General features: G+C 46.6%; 1 protein-coding gene across 2 annotated transcripts in view; it reads left to right on the top strand.

The window, feature by feature from the left end:
* Positions 1-22,511, top strand: part of RTFDC1 (replication termination factor 2 domain containing 1) — an 86,287-nt gene that overhangs the window by 60,953 nt on the left and 2,823 nt on the right. For both annotated transcript variants that reach the window (XM_015413670.1, XM_015413669.1), the window contains exons 6-7: positions 12,814-12,927; positions 20,959-21,013. In XM_015413670.1, the coding sequence (XP_015269156.1) occupies positions 12,814-12,927; positions 20,959-21,013 (169 nt within the window). The remainder of the gene's footprint in view (positions 1-12,813; positions 12,928-20,958; positions 21,014-22,511) is intronic.

Here is a 22,511-nt window from a genome sequence, read left to right as displayed (position 1 = left end):
TTTTCAGTTCTTTTTTCAACCGCCCCGGGGGGGGGGGGAATCACTTTTCAAACTCCTCCGTTTTCCCAGAACTCAAGTTCATTGTCGGTCAATTTCTGACCGCGCTTGGTTGTTCGCCATTCCGCTCGATCTCCGGCGCTTGTCCCGGTCAGTCCAGCTTGTGCCCAAAGGCCACTCAGCGACTAGACCGTCGGGGCAGAGGGAAGCCTCAATTCTCCGGTATTGCGCTGTCGAAGAGGCCACCCCTCAAAAGCCCCCTGGCCTGGAGCCTATCGCAAAGGCTCCGCGGGGGTGTCACTTGAGGTGGCACCCCTCCAGGCCGCTGGTGTGCGATTCGCTCTTCCCCGTTGTGGGGAGAGCATCCGCCATTGCTGTTCCATAGACCGGAAGTCTCGTGTACAGTGTTCCCTCTAAACTGAGCTAGTGTGAGCTAGCTCACAGTCTTTTAGCCTCTGGCTCACACATTTTTGTCTTCGCTCAGGAAGGATGGCTCCAGAGCAAACTAATTTATGCAGTAGCCAAATCACCTGCTCACAACTTTAATGCCAGGAGCTCACAAAGTAGAATTTTTGCTCACAAGACTCCATAGCTTAGAGGGAACATTGCTCGTGTACTGGACATTCTGTTTGCAAATGTGGATAGTTTAAGTTAAAGTTGTTCTCAAGATTTTGCACAGGGGTCCTAGACTGTGCAGATGATTCTAAGTCAAAATGAATATCCCTTGTCCAGCTGGTCACCACAATAGAGGTTAGGAAAGACTGTTTTCCCCAAAGCCAGGCAAGTTTCTGTCCCTGCAACCCCCTTCACTTCTCAGGCTCTCTTCTGGAATGTGTCTGGCCATGTAGCCTAGTTCTGTACCTGCACTGAAAACCTGAACCATTTTTGTTAATTGACAGGGTTTCACTAAAGGAATTGTACTGAGTGCCAGGGCTCCATCAGAGAAGCCCTGACAGTCAGTTCACAGATGCCATTGAGTTCATGACTGCAACATAAAGTGGTGATTTTACATGTGTAAAATGGAAATCAAAGGCAAATTTCAGATGCAAACTTTTCTTATTGCCTCAAATGGCATTTTCCAATGAAAGCATCTCCCATTGTCCATTGAGTTATCAAATAGGATGTGTCTGTGATCAAACCTGGAACAAATTTAAATTCGATATAAATGCATAATGTGGCTGTCCTGGTGCACTTTGGACCTTCTCGCTTTCGCCCCAGTTTGGGGTTGTGGTTAAGAGCAGCAGATTCTGATCTGGAGAACCAGGTTTGATTCCCTGCTCCTCCTCGTGCAGCTGCTGGGTGACCTTGGGTCAGTCATAGTTCTCTGAGAGCTGTTCTCTCAGAGCTCTCTCAGCCGCACCTACTTCACAGGGTGTCTGTTGTGGGGAGAGGAAGGGAAGGAGATTGTAAGCCATTCTGAGACGCAGAGTGAAGGGCAGGGTATAAACCCAATAATCTCTTCTTCTTCCTGCAGCACACTGCAAATTTGTTAGCATTACACATACAAAATTCCTTATCTGCAGTTGTGAGAAGAGTTTGCAACTCATTCTTTGTGGTCTTGATTGTATGCACAGTAATGGGACTCCGTGCCTGAACAGAGTGGTGTTCAGAACCTTCTAGAAATAAGCTGGAAGCATTGTATGGGTGGCCCTGTCCAAATCAAGGGAATGGGTGCTAATGTGCATGGTTTGAGAGCCAGAAACATCTTCATGCTCAGTTCTTCACTGACTGAGGCAGAAACTGCATTGTTGGACACTTCCTTCCTCTTACTTCTCTAGGGAAGAGGAAGTTAGCTCTTCTGAGTCCAAATCTTCTGACAGAGCATCAGACACTTTCCTGGATCCCTTAGTAAGTAACCAGAAACCAAGCACCCTGCTGAGGATTCAGGCTGTACTCTGGATGCCCACCTCAGTATGTCTGAACATTGAAAAACTGCTGCCACTGGGTATGGATCCAGATTTTTAGTGGCTCCAGATACCCATACCCTTTTGCTGTTCTTTAAAGCTTGCAGAGAAGAGGGGCTTGTCACACAACGTAAATCAAGAAGGTTGGAGAACACATATAGAATGGATCAAGAAAATTGATCCTTCTCTTTTTCCCATCTCACCCATAATTCTATCCGTTTGCAAGGGAAGAGGAAGCAAAAGTTGCACTCTGACTTAATGGATAAAGAGAACAAGAAGCTCAGCTTTGTGATGTGTAAACTGAGTTCTTGCACAGTGATTTCTCTCTGCAGAGCCACCTATCAAGCCACTATGGCTTACCAGTATTTCCTGTATTGAAAAAAAAAATCTTTCCTGTACTCAGAAAGCGATAGATAAAAATATGTCTGAGGTGTCTAGCTAGACTCAATATTGCCTTCACCAGGGCGCTATTCAACTCCATGTTCTCCTGGTCTCAGCAGCTCCCAACCTGGTAGGTCAGCTTTCTGTTCTCCTGTTACACAGAGATGAGGAGGAGGATGAAGAAGAAAAAGAAGAAGAGGGGGGGGAAGAGATTGGATTTATATCCCACCCTTCACTACCCAAAGGAGTGGGTCTCAGAGCAGCTTACAATCGCCTTCCTCTCCCCACAACAGACACCCTGTAGTAGGTGGGGCCAAGAGAGCTCTTTCCAGAACTGCTTGTGAGAGAACAGCTCTGAAAACTGAAAGAGAGAGGAGCTCTGAAACAACTTGTAACTGACTCAAGGTCACACCAGCAGCTGCATGTGGAGGAGCGGGGAATCAAACCTGTTTCTCCCAGCTTGGAGTCCAGGCTCCTAACTACTATATCAGGCTGCTTACCTGTAACCAGTACTCTTCAAGTGGCCCTTTGTATACTCAGATGTCCTGCTGTCCTTCCCCACAAGAGCATGTGCATCTTACGGACCTGTTGCATCACTCCACCAGAATGGCATGGCTCCACTCCTCAAGGCACACCCATTAGCAGCCTCTCCCTCAAGTGGGGTGGACCATGCTACCAAAACGCTATCTCATACACAAGGCATCTGTAAGTCCCTAATGGCTGCAAACCATTCCATCATGGCAGCAAGAAACAGGATGTTTACCCCAAAGTGTAGACTGAAAGAAGTGCAATGCCAGGTTAGGTCATGCAAAAGATGCTCTTGCCTGAAAGCTAAAGTTGATAGTGGAAACATGCAAATTACTTAAGAGTGCTTTCAGCACCTTTATGCCTCCAGGGTCTATCATAACAGCTTTGTTGCCACAGTCCGATGAAGTGGAAAGTAATTGCTACTGAGGCTGGAGAAGGAAGGAAACGGCAAAATAAATCCATAAACCTAAATACCAGCACCATTATGTGATGCTGTCTCTAATTTTCTCACTAGCTTGAGTCTGAGGTCACAGGTATTATCAGCTCTGTCGTGGCAAGATAATGTTGCTTTCATTTGTAGTCCATGCAAATATTGGCAGACACAGGGCTAGACATGGGAGAATAGAATGCAAAGTAGACCATTCTTGGCAAAAGGCTGCTGCAAGATAAAAAGTGAATTAAAAAAATTGAAAAAACCCTGTAACATTCACTTTTTATCTTGATTTAATATATATTTCAGAATTTATTTTCTGACTTTCCCAAAAGAGAATCTAAGCCGCTCACAAACCACTAGGCTGAGGGGCCTGCTGGTAAGCGGACAGTTCCATATTAAAGCCTTCAATGAGATGAACCAACAAGTAGCCAACAATTCAGCTGAACTGAAAGACTCGGAGTGGGATAGTAATTAGAGTGACAATCTAAGACCTGGGAAACCCCAAGTTCCAGTCCCCACTCTGCCATGGAAGCTTGCTGAGGTATTTTGGACCAATCGCACACTGTCAGTCTAACCTACCTCTCAGGGTGGTTGTGAAGATATAGTGGAGGAGAAGAGAACGATGCGGATTATTTTGAGTCTCTGTTGGGGACAAGAGAAGCATACCTGTGAAGTAAATGAATAAATCAGCACAATGAGCAGATTAAGACAGTGAGCAGCAGAAGGCTCTTTGAAAAAGAATATCCTTGTGTGCACATTTAAAAGCTGGTACAAAACATCCCTGACCTGGATGGCTCAGGCTGGCCCAATCTTGTCAGATCTCGGAAGCTAAGCAGGGTTGGTTGGTACTTGGATGGGAGACCCCCCCCCCCCCAAGATGGCCCAGACTGGCTCTGTCTTGTCAGATCTCAGAATCTAAGCAAGGTAATTGCTGATTAGTACTTGGGTGGTAGACCACCAAGGATGGCCCAGGGTGGCTCAGTCTTCTCACAGCTCAGAAGCTAAGCGGGGTCAGCCCTGGTTAGTACTTGTATGGGAGAGTACCAGGGAAGCCCAGGGTTGTTAGGCGGAGGCAGGCAATGGCAAATGGCCTCTGAATTTCTCTTACCTTAAAACCCCCGTGAGGGGTTGCCATACGTCAGCTGCGACTTGACTGCCCTTTTCGCTCTACTGCGAAGTATCTGTCAAGTTTAACAACCCCACATCATTGCAGAGCGTACATGCTTGCACGCTTTAATGTTCTGCCATCAGAGGTGCTTTTAAGGAGGTACCGCCAGATACCCTATGTAGACAGACTTTGTCCTTGCTCTCTAAAAGATACAGAATCCACTACACACACCATACTTCATTGCCCCCTCTGTAGGGATATCTGATCTCGTTTTATTACTCCATTTCTAAAGGGTAAGAGCTGGCACTCTGATGACTCAGTTGTTCACTTTCTTCTGTTTAATTCTAATTGCGAAATAATGGAAGCTCTTGCAAAAAATTTTATAGTATGCAATCAGAAGATGAGGCTTGAATAGCCAAGTGTAAGTGACTGATGCATCTTAGTATTTTCCCGTATTTCCATGATGTTTTGTGCTTTCGTGCCAATAAAGGTTTTGTGTGTGTGTGACTGCCCTTTTCACCACCACGGATGGCGGACCCTCCTTGCCACCTCCAGCAAACCTTTCCATAACAGTAGAGCAGGGAACAACAAAAACAAAACCAGAACTGGCCATTAATTTTTAATGTTCCCTTTTCTACAGAATCTCACAGGGCTGCAGTTTGATCAGGAAGCAATCTTTACCCACATCTCTGTCTACTTTATGAGAATTCCTTGGGGACAATTCCCTTTAAGGCAGTTGTGGAAAATATGCTCCTCTTGGCAGTAACACGAGAGATCATCTGTATCAAAACACTTTCCATTTGAGAGCTTCTGTATGAACAAGCCTAAAATGCTCCCTTGGAGATAGTTGGAATCAAAAGAATTCTCCTGAATCTGGGATATGTGTAGCTGAAAGGATTAGAAAGCTCTTAAAGGCACTTCAAGAGAGCGCTAAGGGTCCGGATAAGAACATAAGAGCCCTGCTGGATTAGATGAATGGTCCATTCAATCCAACATACTGTCTCACACAATGGTCAAGCCGTTCCTCTGGAGGGCCAACAACAGAGCGTATAGGCCAAGGTCTTCCCCTGGTGCTGCCTCCTGGCTCTGGGATTCAGAGGCTTAGTGCCTCTGAATGTGGAGGTTCCCCTCAGTCACCATGGCCAGTAGCCACTGATAGACCCACCCTCCATGACTATCGAATCCCCTTTTAATACAGGAAACCCTTCTGATACAGCCCTTTCTAAGAAGGTATCACTTCAGACAGCAGGCGGGCTCTTGCTGCTTCTCACACATCACAGGTATGCAAATATAGGAGATGTCTTTAGTGCAGTGATTCCCAAACTTTTCGGTATGGTGACCCATAAATCCAAACTTACTTCGTACAGTGACCCATCCAGGGTGGGCTCTAGGTTTTTTGGTGCCCTAGGCAAACTATGACCATCTATTCCAGTATACTGTTTTGTATAGTGCCCGATCAGATGTTTTTGAGAAACCAACAGACATCCCACAAAGGGTGCAGCTGCCCCCACTATGAACCTCAAGCATCTGGAAGTTGATCCCTCCTCCTCCTTTTTCAGCTGGTCCAGGGCTGGAGTCTGAGGAGGCATGTATGGGAGGCTTTGGCTTGAGGAGATACGCAAAGATGGCAGACAGCTTTAGTGGAAGAGCAGAGAGAGAGATAGACCAATTCCCAGTGTCGGACCAGGACAGCATGCACTCTAGCTTCCTGTTGTCCCTCCTTCCTGTTGGTGTTAGGTGAAAATGCTGAAAAGGTGTGGTAAATCACTGGCCCCACTCCAGCAGTGGAAGGGTTAACGTAGAGAGAGAGAAAAGCCGGTTATTACCCCCTGGCAACATAATAAGTCCTTAGTTACTTGACAAGAGCATAAATAATGCAAAACATAACAAGGCAGGACAGATTCTCCGTCAGTTGCCTTAAAGGTTCAGGATAAACAAGGGGAATGCATAGATCCCAAAAGGTCTGTGGAAAGAGACATTACAGAGCTGGGAAAAGTACAGAGGAGGGCAACCAGGATGATTAGGGTGTTGGAAAGGCCGAAGAGTCTGGGACTGTTCGTTTTAGAAAAGAGACGACTGAAGGGGGGACATGATAGAAGTTTATAAAATTATGCATGAGACGGAGAGAGTTGATAAAGGGAAACGTTTTTCCCTCTCCCAAAACATTAGAACTCGAGGGCATCCCATGAAGGTGACAAAAGGAAATCCTTCCTCACAGAGAGAGTGATTGAAATGTGGAATTATCTGCCAAAGGATGTAGTGATGGCCCCAGGAATAAACAGCTGAAGAAGAAGAAGAGATTGGATTTATATCCCGCCCTTCACTACCCAAAGGTGTCTCAGAGCGGTTTAGGATCTCCTTCCCCTTCCCCTCCCCACAACAGGCACCCTGTGAGGTAGGTAGGGCTGAGAGAGCTCTGACAGAAACTGCTCTTTTTCAAGAACAGCTGTGCCAGAACTACGGCTTGCCCAAGGTCATCCAGCCAGGTGCAAGTGGAGGAGTGGGGAATCAAACCCGGCTCTCCCAGATTAGAGTCCGCGCACTTAACCACTACACCAAACTGGGAATTAGATACATTCTTGGAGGATAAGTCTATCAGTGGCCACTAGCCATGGTGACTGAGGGGAACCTCCACATTCAGAGGCATTTAGCCTCTGAATCCCAGAGTCAGGAGGCAGCATCAGGGGAAGGCCGCAGCCTCTATGCCCTGTTTTTGGTTGTCCAGAGGAACTGGTTGGCCACTGTCATAGAATCACAGAATTGGAAGGGGTCATACAGGTCATCTAGTCCAACCCCCTGCTCAGTGCAGGATCAGCCTAGAGCATCCCTGGCAAGTGTCTGTCCAGCCACTGCTTAAGGACTGCCAGTGAGGGAGAGCTCATCACCTCCCTAGGCAGCTGATTCCACTGTTGAATAACTCTTACTGTAAAAACCTTGCTTAAAGACTGCCAGTCAGGGGGAACTCACCACCTCCCTAGGCAGCTGATTCCACTGTTGCACAACTCTTACTGTAAAAACGTTTTTCCTAATATCCAACCGGTACCTTCCCGCCCTTAATTTAAACCCATTCTTGCGAGTCCTATCCTCTGCTGCCAACAGGAGCAGCTCCCTGCCCTCCTCAAGTGACAGCCCTCCCAATACTTCAAGAGAGCAATCATGTCCCCCCTCAACCTTCTCTTCTCCAGACTAAACATTCCCAAGTCCCTCCGCCTTTCCTCACAGGGCTTGGTCTCCAGGCCCCTGATCATCCTCATCACTCTCCTCTGCACCCGCTCCATTCTGCCCACATCCTTTTTGAAGTGAGGCCTCCAGAACAGCACACGATACTCCAGGTGCGGCCTGAACAATGCATTGTACGGTGGGACTATGACATCTAGTAATTTGGATGTTATGCCTCTGCAGTAGCGTTTTTCGTCACTGCATCACACTGGCTGCTCATATTTAACCTATGGTCCACCCATACCCCAAGGTCTTGTTCACACACACTGCTACTCAGAAGTGTATCCCCCACCCAGTATGCGTGTTCCTCATTTTTGTTACCCAGATTTAGAACTTGGCAGTTATCCTTGTTAAATTGCATCTTGTTCACGTTCACCCACTATTCCGGTGTGTCCAGATCTCGTTGAATTCTATCTCCATCTTCTGGTGTGTTCGCTCCTCCTCCCAATTTGGTCTCATCTGCAGATTTAATGAGTAGCCCCTCCACACCCTCATCCAGATCATTTCTAAAAAAATATTGAAAAGTGCGAGGCCCTGAACCGAGTCCCGTGTGAGGCAGAAGGCTGGATTAGATGGACCATTGGTCTGATCGAGCAGGGCTCTTCCTGTGTTCTTAAGAGATCCCCAGTGCTGGGAAGGAGTTGATGGGAAGGGGCTCAGAGGTGGAGGGCACAGATGAGAAGCAAGCAGCCAAGAGAAACATCTGAACACAACTGTTCTTGGTTTTTCCCCCCCTAGCCTTTTCACTCACTTATCTGTAGCTTGTGAAGAGGTATCCTGCTGGATCTGAACAATGATCTGTTTAGTTGAGCATCCTGTTTCTCATGCAGCGACCAACAAACAAGGCATAGAGGCCATGACCTTCCTCTGATACTGCCTCCTAGTGCTGGTATTCAGTGATGTGGGCTAGTGGCTGCCTTTGGATCTCTCCTCCAGGAATCTGTCTAACCCCCTTTTAAAGCCATCTGGGCTAGCAGCCACCACCACGTCCCACAGGCACTGAACTCTGTAATTAGCTTATCGGGTGAAGAAGTATCTCATTTTGTCCATCCTGCGTCTGTTGCCCATCAACTTCATCACGATCACCCAGGTTCTCCCATTCGTATGCAAAACTTTGGGGAAGTTGGGGGTGGGGGAGGTTGGCATCTAGATTCCTGTGTTTAGGAAGAGACGGCCAATAGGCAGTGGACAAGCATTTAAGAGCGAGGGGAGAGGGGGATTCTCATCTTCAAAGTCAAAGAAGTAGTGTTTTCATTTTGGGGTGGGAGGCTGTTTCTGGGGTGGTCACTTCAGTGATACAGAATGCATTTTGGGAAGACAAAGGTAGATAAAGTAGAGACATATGCATTATACATATATTCACACATTCTGAAATGCCACTGCCCTGGTCCGTCTGTATCCATCACGATGTCGCTAGCTTTGCCTCCTGTGGACGGGGGTGTGTGGGGGTAGGCATCGCAGGGTTTTGCCTCTTGCTTTTGCCTCAACGGTTCTCATGTTGTCTTCACTCTGGCTGCCACCGCAAGTACAGGCCCCTCTCTGTTTTAAGATGTATTGATTTTACTTCTTGTAGTCCCCATCTCTCTCCCCAGTGTGGATCCAAAGTGGCTTACGTGGGTCTCTTCTTCATTATATCCTCACAATATCCCTGTGAGGTAGGTTAGGCTGAGAAGGGGTGACTGGCTCAAGTTCACCCAGCAAGCTTCCATGGGGGATTCGAACCTGGGCCTCCCAGATTCTACTCTTACACTCTAACTACTACACCATGCTGAATCAAGATTTTTTTTTAAAGCTTTCTTTTCCCTTCCTCCGTTCTTATCCTTTTCGCCCTAGGCGGGGTTGCCAGCTGGGTAGCTCTCCACAAGCACAGCTTAGTTTCCCATTGCCAGGTGAGTTAGAGTTGTCTCCCGAGATTACAACTAATGTCCAGAAGATAAAGATCAGTTCCCCTGGAGAAAATGACTGCTTTAGAAGGTGGACTCTGTTACGTTATACCCTAGACCCAGCGTTTCCTAGGCTCCACCCCCAAAATCCACCCAAGAAGGAAAGGGCCTTCTTGGTTGTGGCACCAACTCTCTCCCCAGGGAGACTTGTCTGTCCCCTTCTGTTGCCACGTCCCACCAGCAGGTGAAGCTGTGTTTGTTTCATTTGGCATTCTCTCAGTGGTCCCTGTTTCCTGGCCAATGTTTTAATTGTTGATTTTGTCTTTGTATGTGTTTTAGCTCTGGTTTAAATTTTTGTTGGGTATAATGGTTTTTAAGACAATTTTATTTTGTGTGTTTGGTTAGCCCCCCTGGTGGTTCTTAGGAGGGCAGAAAGGCATTTCATTTGTAAAATGAAATTAATACAGCCTCTGGCTGAACTCAAGCCTTTCCTCTCGTTAAGTTTTATGACTTCATTAGTAAGGATAGATAAGGTTAAAGTAGCTTTGATAACTTACCTCCAGCTGTGGGAGTGAATACATTAACTGGTTTATTGTGCCTGTTGCCAGTAATAACTACTTGAACACACTATGAAGCTGCCTTATACTGAATCAGACCTTTGGTCAGTCAGAGTCCGTATTGTCTACTCTGACCGGCAGTGGCTGTCCAGGGTCTCAGGCAGAGGTCTTTCCCATCATCTCCTTTTTTCTTTTTTTTTTACTGGAGTTGCCAAGGATCGAACCTGGGACCTTCCATATGCCAAGCAGATGTTCTCATGAGTGACTCACTTCTTCAGATACAGTTAGAATGGGAGTCCCATCTGTCCTATTTATTGGAAAGTGGGGTGATTTCAGATGCCGAATGACATTAGCAGGCAAATAACAATAGTGGGCATGATTGGATTCAGGTGAGATATGGAGAGGGTAATAGGTGTGGAGAAATCAGCATTGCTAATGAGTCAGGAAACCTAGGTCTCGATTCAGTCCAGGTGGATGTATTGTCTTGAGTTTCATTATCAATTCCTGGATTCATTTGGCATCTGAAATCACCCTGCCACATATTTTGTTAGTCTTTAAGGTGCTACTGGACCCGTGCTCTTTTCTGCTGCTACCGACAGACTTAACATGGCTACCCATCTTGATCTAAGCAAATGTTCTGCTACTGAGCCACAGCTCCACCACCTGGCTTTAGTCTGACTGGCTATAATCTCAAGATACAACAACATCAACAATAACATCCCATCTCTAAGTTCTAATGACATGATTTCATCTAAAAACTCCTTTTAAAATAAACTTGATTGGAGTGTTTTGATCAGAATCTACTGGGATGGATCTCAGGACCAGCCTTCAGTAAGATCTTGTAGAGTGGGAATTGATCACTTCCTGGATTTTGACTAATACAAAAGAGATTGAGTATTTAGCCGTGCTTGTTTGTTAAAGGGATTTATTTACTTGTTTAGGAGGTAGAAAATGTTATAAACCATTAGCTGATGTTTTCTTTATATTATCTTTTTGTCACTGGTTTTGTTGGCCAAATTATCACATTCTCCTATCTGTTGATTTCTTGTATCTTGAAAAGAGTTCTGCACTTTCAGTAAAGTTAATTAAGCCAAAGACTTCAGTGTGGATAGATGGGAGCTTGAAAAGCAAAGGTCCCCAAATAAATGTGCTATTCAGAGCTGGTTCGTCTTAGCAGGAGTCTAGCTTAACAGATCTGTTAATAAAGAATTAATATAAAGAAGCAGTAAAATCTCCATGGGGCCAATCACAGAGTAATCCCTAAAACGGGTACAAAATTAAAGATTTCATTAATGGGGCAGGGACAGGCTTTGAAATTCCTCCCTCGCCCTCCCTGCTTGTTTCCCTCATGACTTTGACAACACTGATCAGAGAGACCAAATAGTGGGCAAAAAAAAAATCCCTGCAGTGTGTATACATTATTCACATTATACAGATGTAGAAAAATTACATGTATTTGTCTTGTGAAATTATGTTTCTGCTATTCAGGTGGCTTTACAGGACTCTGAAATCCAATTGCCAATTTCCTGAAATCCTAGGAATCCTCATAGGAAAGGCTCACACACTATTATCATTCCATCAAATACTAAAAGTGGAGTTGTTCAGAACGGGAATCTTTTAAAATGGAATTTTGTGTCCTTTTAATGTCTGTGGACTTTTTCTAGGTGGTTTCCCATTCTTTCCCCAAGCAATATATTGCTGACTGCCAGAAAGAGATAAAATAAGCCAAGAGCGAGGGGGGTCTTTTTAAAATGGACTAAAGTATACATTTATTTAATTTGCACACTTTTCTCTTTGGAGGCTTCAAACATTAATTCTAGACTTCCCAAAAAGGTTTTGTGGCACTTAATAGGCTGACAGGCTGTAATCGGTAGAAGAAGTTAGTTGTGACTAGCCCCTCTTCCATTTTTTTCAATGTGACTAGAGTGCTATTGTGTTTGGAGTGTACTACTTGTAAATAGGAGCTGCGGTGGCTCAAGTGGTTAAGACGCTGAACTGAAGGCTGTGGAAGGATTTCAGTGGTTCGAGGCCCAAGTGTGCCGCATGACGGAGTGAGCTCCCGTCTCTAGTTTCAGCTCCTGCCAACCTAGCAGTTCGAAAGCAAGTAATTGCAAGTAGATAAATAGGTACCACTTTAGTGGCAAGGTAACAGCGTTCCGTGCACCTTGGTGTTTAGTCATGCCGGCCACATGACCACGGAAATGTCTTTGGACAGCGCTGGCTCTTCGGCTTGGAAACGGAGATGAGCACCGCAACCCTAGAGTCAGATTCGACTGGCTTTCAAGTAAGGGAACCTTTACTTGTAAATACCTTGAGCACCAGCAAGTGAGAAAAAATGAGTAATTTAATGAATCAGCAAGTTCTGGTTTATTGGATTAAATGGTTGACAAATTGGGGGGCCTGCGAGGAATCATGGGGGGAGGGTCAATTTGGAACCACCACCACCCCCCGCAGGATTTCCCCTCCAGGCTTGACCAGACTGATTTCTCCTCCCGCCTTTTTATCCTTTAATTGACCCTCAGCAGCTCTCAACATTCCATCTTTTTGGAGCATATTTAGTCCTCATCAGGCCTGATAATGAAGATTTATTCATTCGGTTACGTTTCAAAGCTTCTGCTTATCTGGAAAGTCCAGCCAAGTTGAAGCCCCTGGTTTGTCTGTGGGTGGATCATCCACATAGGGCCAGATGACTTTCTGTTAGAAACAGTAATGTGAATGCATACTCTTTTTAAAAAAAAGCATAAACTACGTAATCGTCCGAGGTCATGCAAACATGCTTTGTTTACTGTTGTTCTTATTACAGTGCGCTGTTCCTTTTCAAGAAGATGACGTAATTGTGCTTAATGGCACGAAAGAGGATGTAGAAGTGCTGAAGACAAGAATGGAAGACAGAAGACTGAAGAGCAAATTGGGGAAGGTATGTTGTTTGTGGCATCAACACACACAGTTAGGATTTGCTTCAAGGTGTTTTGTCACATGTGCAAACACTCCCCCCCCATATTAGGGGGGCGGGAAAACCACAGCTTTAGTGGGATATAACATTTATCAGTATTAGTGTATGACACCTTGAATATTTGTTGGGAAACCACCTTTAAACAAATGAATGCCTTGAGTTATTTCACTCCTGAACCCAGCTAAAGAATCTCAGGGTCCACTTCTCTCCCAGGGCTCAAAATAGACTGTCTTGATTAGTGGATGAAACAGATAAATTATGTGCTGAGGAAGTTTATATATGTATGAGCAATATGAGAGAGAGAGAGAGAGAGAGAGAGAGAGAGAGAGAGAGAGAACACATTTCCTAAATGATTTAAATGAACCTTATTATGGTAATGAGCTTTTTCATGCTGGGCAGCCCCCCCTCACCCATGATAAAGTGTACCCATTCTCCCCCCACCACCCATTGGGTTAGACATCCAACAGTGAATGCATCTAAGCCAGAGGTTGCATTATAGATCTTCAGATATTCTTTGCAGAAGAATAAGAGTAGTGCTAACTGCTGTGGTGGGGAGGGAAGGTGGGGTGGTATAGCCCAGTTTCACCAGATCTCAGAAGCTAAGCAGGGCTGTTACAGGGAGGAGAGATCACCAAGGAAGGTTCTGCAGCAGAGGGCCACGGCAAGCCCACTCTGCTTCTCACTTGCCATGCAAGCCCCTTGCTGGGATCGCCAGAAGTCGGTTGTGACTTGACAGCACTTATGTGCATAATTGCAATTGTGCATAGTGTATTTCAGGTGCGCAGAGTATCTCAGTTGTCCGTACAGCAGCACTGTAAGCTAGGCCAGTGCTGTTATCTCGAGAATGGGGATGGTGGTGGATAAGCACAGCGTCATCCTGAAATGAGCCACTGGCCAGTTTCTGCGTTATTTCTTATGCTGAAATCCCTTCCAAGCCTATTGCGCTTAGTCTGATCCAACCAGGCACGTCTCTTGTTCGTAGCTGAGAATGCTTAGTCAGGTCCAGTTGACACAGCAATGCCTTGCCTAGGAAGAGCCCTCTTGCGGTATGAAACTGTTTCATGAATTTGTGGCTGCTGTGAGCCTTGAACCCGGGACACTCTCAGGCTCAAACGAGACCTTTCAACACAGTCATAAATAAAATTTCCCCGGTGCTTTCTTCTTAACCACACTTCTCCTGCTGTTTTTTGATTTCACTCAAAATCACCCCCGTAGATGGGAAAGTACCTGGGTTGGGGGGGACCAGCAACATCGATGACAGCTCCTTCTGGCCCTGGCTCCGAGAAGTGCCAGCAACTCCCAACTCATTAGCTTTCATTTTTATTTATTTACATTATTTATAGTCCGCCTTTCTCACTTGGCCTCAAGGCGGATTACAATAGAGTGCGTCAATACAATACAGGCTGGGACATTCAGTGAACAGTGCAACAGGAATTAGGGCTGTAGAACCAACCAGAAGTCTAAAAACAGAACTGAGGCAAAGCATAAGTATTAACACGACACATTAAATGATGCAAAAATTACGTAGTTGGATGATCAGTGCTCCCTCTAAGCTGTGGAGTCTTGCGAGCAAAACTTCTACTTTGTGAGTTACTGGCGCTAAAGTCGTGAGCGGGCGATTTGGCAGGTTGGCACCTGTAGAAGGCCGTGCTCAGAGGAACGAAGCTGTTGTGGCAGAGTGCAGGAAGGAGGCGGTCCAGCAGATATGAGGGACTAAGACTAGGAGGGCTTTGTGTGTGGAGTTAGTGCTGGTGTTAATAGAGGGGTGTGTTGCCGCAGAGTGCCGCGGCCTCTAAAGAGCAGCAACTGTCTCTGCCACCGTACCACGGATGGAACCAGCTCAGGCCAAGGAAGTCTTTCCATGCTCAGGCCAAGGAAGTCTGCCTCCTGATGTTTCCAGCTGTCCCTAGTGGCCAAGACGAGTAAAAATGTATTAACATAAATGCAAAGCAGCCCAAGCTGGGTCCCAGCTGTGTAATCGCGTGGGGCAGAAGGAACATTTGCACCAGGGATGCTGATGGCCTTTCTGCAGGTCCCAACCGGGTACATGTGCAGTCCAGACTGGATAACTACAGGCCCATGATCCCAGCCCCCTCCCTCTTTTTAAAGAACATACCGGTAAGTACTGATCTGCGGGATCTGTCCATGGGCTATCTAGTCCAGCACTTTGTGGTAACCTGCCAGATGTGTCTGAAGCCAGGTGTGTTTGTGTGTCTCTCTCCCTGGATCCCAGCCTCGCCTTGTCATGGTGTAAAGCCATTCAGCTTAAGCCCAGCATCTACATTGTGGTCTGACAGAAGAACTTACAGCTCTTCCAGAGGAAGGCAGCTGAGACCGTCCGGTTCTTCTGGACCAGAAACCATCTCTCTCTCTCCTCCTGCTCACGTCCGTAACCCATTCATCAAAGCAGGCTTTTAGTAATGACAACCATTGTGGTTTTACGGTTACTGTCACATGTTCTTGCCTGACTGTTTTGTTTTTTTGAAAAAACCTGCAGAGTGTGAGTTTCCCCCCCGTAAAGTTCCTCTTTCAGATGTGAATTTGGCTTCCTGTTTGAAACCTTGCTCAGAAAATGGAGCTCCAGAAAAGCATGGGTTTCTGGTGGCAGCATTCATTGTTCAGTAGTCAAGTAAAGAAAGTTTCCGCGCAGGTGGCTAGGTGCCACCCAGGCATACTCTGCTGCTAGGCGCTTTCATGGTGGGAGTTTAGTAGGTCCACTGCACAGGTTGCATATTCTTCTACGAGTCTTTATGGGGGGGGGGGTAGCCACTTGGGGAGAGGCAATGTCTGTTGCTACCAGTGTTCCCTCTAAGCTGAGTTCGTGTGAGCCAGCTCACTTTTTTAGCCTCTGGCTCACGCATTTTTGTCTTAGCTCAGGAAGGACGGCTCCAGAGCAAACTAATTTATGCAGCAGCCAAATCACCTGCTCACAACTTTAATGCCGGTAGCTCACAAAGTAGAATTTTTGCTCACAGGGCTCCAGAGCCTAGAGGGAGCATTGGTTGCTACCCCCAAGAAGACTTGGGTGCCTCCCTGGAAATGGGGATGACTCAGCAGCATCACTCTCCTGTTCTGGAGCTAACAAGATACCCGTCTAGCAAGGCTGAATGCAGTTCCTGGGTTTGCTACTTTTCTGGGTCCATACAAAGAGGGGGAGAGGTGTGTGCTGCCTGCCACCACTGAGCAGCAGAATGTGGATGGCAATCTCCTCCTCCGGCTTGGAGGGTCAAAAGTTGGGTAGGTCCTCTGATCCTGAAATGGGTTGCTGGACTAGGTGGACCACTGGTCTGATCCAGCAGAGCTTTAGTTAAACACACAAGAAGAAGAGAAGCGATTGGATTTATACCCCGCCCGTCACTACCTGAAGGAGTCTCAGAGCAGTGTACAATCCCTTTCCCTTCCTCTCCCCACAACAGACACCCTGTGAGGTAGGGGGGGCTGAGAGAGCTCTCTTGAGAACGGCTCCTGAGAGAACTTGTAACTGACCCACAGTCTTACTAGCTTTATGTGGAGGAGTGGGGAATCAAACCCGGTTCTCCCAGATTAAAGTCCATGGTCCTAACCACTACACCAAAAAGAAGCTGCCATGTACTGATTCAGACCGCTGGTCCATCAAGGTCAGTATTGTCTACTCAGACTTGCAGCTGCTTTCCATCGTGTCAGGTGGAAGGTCTTTCACACTACCTACTCCCTGATTCTCAACTGGACATGCCAGGGATTGAACCAGTGATCTTCTGTGTGCCAAACAGGTGCTCTGCCACTGAGCCACAGCTCCTCCCCTTACCCGTTTGGAGTGAACCTTTTAGACACAAAGCACATGTTTGACTTTGATCCGCTGTAATACTGACTGCTACACTTTCAGTTCTGTGACTCCATTGTCTTCTACCTGCATTCTTTTTCTTTGTATTCTGTTGGCTGTTTCTGGTGCTATTGTTTCCCTATTTGTGCTTGCTAAACCCGTTCTTAAGGGGGAGGGCCAGAAAGCAGCTGCAGAAGTCCAAAGAATGGGTCCTGTATTGAGGGTGAGATTGAAGAAGTTTGTTAATGTATGTGGATCCTCCATTTTGCACCTGAGTCCTTCCAGACCTTGCAAAGATGTGTACCTTGGGCCATTTTCTGTCTCCCAGCAAGTGCTTTCAGAATGCAGGGAAAGCTAATTCCAAGGAGCAGTAGACATGTCCAGTTTGCAGTAAGTACATAATGTCCTTTTTGGTCTCAGTCATTTGCCTGATGAGAAGGCAAGGGGTAACAGAGGCGGGGAGAGACCTGTCTTCCCCACCCTTACTAGCTAGTCTTCTCAGTCCTATGCTGCCATCTGCTGGAAGAAACACAGACAAAACATTTGTGTTCTGATTAACCCATGTCTTACCCTTCTGCTCAGCCCCTTTTAATGCCTTGCTCCGGGAAAGTTCCTCTGACTTCACTGGCTCTTCTACCAGAAGAAGGGCCACAGGTTAAAGGAGGGCTCCTTAAACTGGTGGAAGAATAACATCTTTGATGATCAGAGTTTGAGTCCAGTGGCACCTTTAAGACCAACAGAGTTTAATTCTGGGTGTAAGCTTTCGTGTGCATGCACACTTCATCAGGTACACTTCATCGGGTCTTTGATGATTGTATTCGTAGGATACATGCCACGCTGCCTTGTAAATTACATTACACGGCATCTTTGAGGCATGCGTAATCCAGCAGGGTCAAATCCTTTTTGAAGTGGGACCCCTCCTTTTGCAAAATAATAAATAAAATGCAAGAATCTCACTTCAGTTAACACCAAAGAATATATGTTTTTCCACTTTTAATAATTGTAAATGTGTAGTAAATATGAGCCCAACCTGGATGGCTCAGGCTAGCCTGATCCTGACAGATCTCAGAAGCTAAGCAGGGTCAGCCCTGGTTGGTATGTGGATGGGAGGCCACCAAGGAAGTCCAGGGTCTCTGCACAGAGGCAAGCAAGGGCAAACCACTTCTGAATACCTCTTGCCTTGAAAAGCCCACAGAGCTGCCGTAAGTCAGCTGCGCCTTGACAGCTCCCCCCCAAAAGAGTAAACATCGCTACATGTTTAAGAGTGTGACAAACATTCCCGTCTGGCCACAGAATGCAGCCGACACATGGCTCCCTGCCTTTCCTCGCCTGCCTGCCTTTCTCCTAAAAGTCTTTGACAGTGGCTACTGTGCCGACCACAGGCAGGATCCACTGGGGAAGCCCTGATACCTCACAGGAGGATCTCCTGCAAGATGACATCCAGGCTTCCCAGTGAACCTGCGATTGTTACGGCAACCATAACTCCTCCATTTGGAAGACGGCATCCCAGTCAGCTTCACTGAGGTTGGGGCTGGGTGTCTGGCTCACGGGCCTCCTTGCATGTGTTGCTGCATCCCCGCCTGCAAGCGAGTGGGTCATGACCCATCATTAGAGAACCAGTGATACAGTCAACAATTGAATGCATTCGTACTCGGCCGGCTGCCAGCACAATGCACACGGCTTCCCCCCCCCCCATGTTCCTCTTCTCTTAGCAGTCCCTTTGGAACTCTGGAAAGATTATTCTTGTGAGTTGAAGGATCCACATAGACAAAAAGCCATGCAGCTCCAGGGCCTGTAGTAGGGAGACACAGTTGGGGGAAATTGCCCCCTTGTTCCCCCTTTGCTCATGGATTTTTGTCTGCAGAAGAGGGAGGCAGGTGGTTTTTCCTATTTCCTCCACTTCACCTCAACCCCCACACCTGTCTGCAAACCTTTTTATCCATGTGGGTCCCAAGCTACTAGATGTTACCTTTCTGAGGGTTTGAAGGAAGAACAGGGGGGAGGAAATGGAGCAAATCCACATCCAACTAGGCCTTTTTCAAGGCAGCTGGCCAGATGTGTGTGTTAAGTGCTGTCAAGTCGCTTCTCACCTATGGGGACCCCGTGAAGGAATGACCTCCAAAGCGTCCTAACGTTAGCAGCCTTGCTCAGGGTCTTGCATGCTGAGGGCCCTTGTGGCTTCCTTGACTAGAGTAAATCCATCTCATGTTGGGTCTTTTCCTGCTGCCTTCAACTTGTCCTAGCTTTTCCGGTTACTCTTGTCTTTTCATAATGTGACCAAATAGACTCAGTTTAGTCATTTTAGCTTCTAGGGAAAGTTCAGGCTAGAATCCACTTATTTGTCCTTTTGGTGGTCCATGGTATCCATAAAACCCTCCTCTGACACCACATTTCAAATGAATCAACTTGCTTCTGGTCAGCTCTCTTCACTGCCTAACTTTCACACCTATGCATAGTAATGGGAGTACGATGGCATGAGTTATCTTGATCTTGGTCACCAGCGACAGATCCCTACACTCAAGGATCTTTTCTAGCTCTTTCGTGGCTGCCCTTCCCAGTCTCGGTCCGCTTCTGATTTCTAGGTTGCGGTCTCCCCTTTGGTTGATAATGAAGCCAAGGAACAGAAAATCTCGAACAATTTCATTTTCTTAATGGTCAACCTTAAAGTTGTGTCATTCCCCAGCAGTCATTACTTTTGTCTTTTTGATGTTCAGCTGTAATCCTGCTTTGGCACTTTCCGCTCTAACCTGCATCAGTAGTCATTTCAAGTCTTGGCCAGATGCAACCCCATGTATGTAGTTCGGGTTAGTGACCTCATCTTTTGGAACATTCGCCCAATTTTAGAATATTCGCTCAATTGTCAGGCACCTCTTTCCTGTGTTAATCTTGGGGCTGAAAGGATGGATGCTATAGAGGAGGGAAGGCACTCCATTATACCAGTCGACATTTGAATTACTCCGTCACACACACACACACACACACACACACACACAGAGAGGTCTAGGGAGGACATGAAAAACTTTATCATAGTGTTTATTTTGACAGGCAACAATCTGCTTCAATAGACAAGGAGCACCGCAGACTCTTCTGTCTAATGAAAACTAATTTAATTACCATGTTTGGAGGCAGAGTTCTGATTTTATAGTTGTTGTAAAAAAAAATTATAGCTCATTAGACTGACCAAAGGCAGGCATTTTGGTTAGTGACCATCAGCGATATATACAAATAATAATTACAGCAGCCGCCACTTCACAACCCAACGGCAGCACTCGTAAATGAAAAGGTTCGACGGTGCCACCCTGGCAGAGCTAGCCAGTTGTGACAGCCGGGTGCTTTCTCAGCTCCCCACCCAGCCTATCACACCTTCCAGTAGCAGTGACCAAGCTGATTTTAGTTGTGACATGGGTTGGGGAGTGGTCAGTAAGGCAACGTTAACAAATAACTGTGCTGGATTACATGCCGCTATTGCAGAGGAAGCCTGGGGGGGGGGGGCAGAATGGGAATCTAAAGTAAATTTCTATTCCTCTCATCTTCTCCTGGAGTGATTCACACCAGCACTTTCCTTTCACAACACAAAAAATGCACTGGGCATGATGTCATTGCATTGCAGCAACGCTCTGGTATTTGGGAGAAAAAAACTGTGTGGTAGAAGCCATTTTTACCATAAAGATTTTGTCCAAATACCAGAGTGTTGCCATGACACTGGCGACACGAAGTCGTCGCTTCCAGTCCACACTGGAAGTGACATCACCATGTTGCCAGCAACATGGCCTAGGCCTCTGTCCCACTCCTGGTAAGTCTCTCCCCCCCCCCACTGGCCAGTTGTCAGGAAGGACCTTGGGATATAATCCTCAATCCTTTCACAAGTCCCTAACCCTACTATTTCCCCTAAGGTAACACGGGATACTTAGAGATAGTAGGTGCCCCCTTTGTTCTCAAGGGATGAGTCTTCCTCTTGGGCCTGTTGCTTCCCTGTATCTCATAGGTCCTCTCCCAGGGAGCAGTCACTATGCACCCAGCAGTGTAAAGTGGCTGACTTGCCTCATTTTAGCTAAGCAGGTATCTGGTGTCGTATGAAAAGCACAGGGTAGGTATATGGAACAAAATCCTTTGTATAAAGCATAGCAAGATGTAAGATTTTTCTAATTATCAAGTGTATGCCGAGATGTTGTCATTGTTGGCCTCTGTCGTTTCAGAAACCCAAGAAACCAAAAGCAGCTGAGACCATTGTGAAATCTGATGTTGTCGAAGGTAAGGTGATTGTCATGTGGCGCGGCAACAAAGAGCCTCTTTCTCAGTGCTGTTTCAAAGGGTGGCCATGCTGGTCTGCAGTAGAAGAGCTAGATTCGAGTCCAGCAGCACCTTAGAGACCACCCAGATTTTCGGAGTATGAGCTTGCAAGAGTCAAAGCTCCCTTCATCAGATACAAGTGGGAACAGAGATCCTTGACTCCACATATCCCAGTCTGAAGGTGGGAGGAGCATTGCGAAGAAATGAATCAGGATACAAAGGGGCAATGCAAAATGTAATCAGCTTGATTAGAGCAGAGAATAAAAGCTTATGGGCAGAAAAATAGCGTCTGTATTGTGTATGGAATAAAAAACCCGTTTCGCTATTCCGCCGGGGGGGGGGGGGGGCAGTCTGAATTTGTGAATGAACTAAAGTTCGGCAATCTCAGTTGTAATCTTTTCTAGTTGCTGGTTTGTAGCCTAGCAGCTTACCCACCCAGTCTTTCCCAATCACCTTCCTTACTGTAGCTTTTTGTCTTACAGTGCTTATGTCCACGTGAGTCCCACAGTCCTGAGCACAGCCCCCTCCCCCTTTCATCAGCACAAAAGCTGGGAGGATCCAGCTTTATTCCTTTGAACGCAGTAACTGCTGGACTGTCCTTCAGTTTAGTTGAAGGGGATCCAAGCACCATTCCTCCAAACTGTGCTTCTGTTGTAGGGAACGTTTTTAGTTCAAATCCCCTGCAAAACAGTCGACAGTATACCATTGCTTTTGAAAAAACAAACAATTCCTTCCCCCAGGCTACCACAACTAGCTTATGACAGTACAGACTTGATAGGAATCTGTTGCCTAGCCTCTGTGATTTCACCCTGACCTGGATAGCCCGATTCCATCAGATCTCAGAAGCTAAGCACGGTCGGCCTTGGCTAGTATTTGGAAGAGCAACCTCCAAGGAATACCAGGGTGGTGATGCAGAGGCAGGCAATGGCTAACCACCTCAGAAACATCTCTTGCCTTAAAAACAAGTCTAGCTCGCCACCTAGTGATGCATAATGCTAAAAGAGCTAGCATTTCTGGCTGCCAGACGATCTTAGGGTCTCCTGGCTATTCTACACATAATGAGAGGACAAAAATTGGGGGGGAGGGGGACTCAACTCCAGGGGCCAGGTCCACCCACCAGAGGCTTCCAAATGGGTAGACTGGGGCTCTGGAGAAGAGGCCTACCCGCCAGAGGCTTATGTGGGTAGACTTGGCCTCTGGAGAACAGGGCTACCCGCCAGAGGCTTCCAGATGGGGAGACCTGACCTCCAGAGAACAGGGCTACCCGCCCTAACTTTCTATGGGTAGACCTGGCCTCCATAAATAAAAATATATTTTTGATAATATTTATCTTTAAGTTAGCTTAACCCTTCAAACAGTTCCATTCTACACACAGTGCCATATGATAATTATTAATTATTATTATTGTGGTTTCACCACGATTGGTGACATTATTCTCCGTCCCCATGCCTGTGCCACT

This window comes from Gekko japonicus, unplaced genomic scaffold (genome assembly GCF_001447785.1).
Source record: "Gekko japonicus isolate JY-2015 unplaced genomic scaffold, Gekko_japonicus_V1.1 scaffold529, whole genome shotgun sequence".
Lineage (NCBI taxonomy): Eukaryota > Metazoa > Chordata > Lepidosauria > Squamata > Gekkonidae > Gekko > Gekko japonicus.
This window is presented reverse-complemented; position numbering and strand designations above follow the sequence as displayed.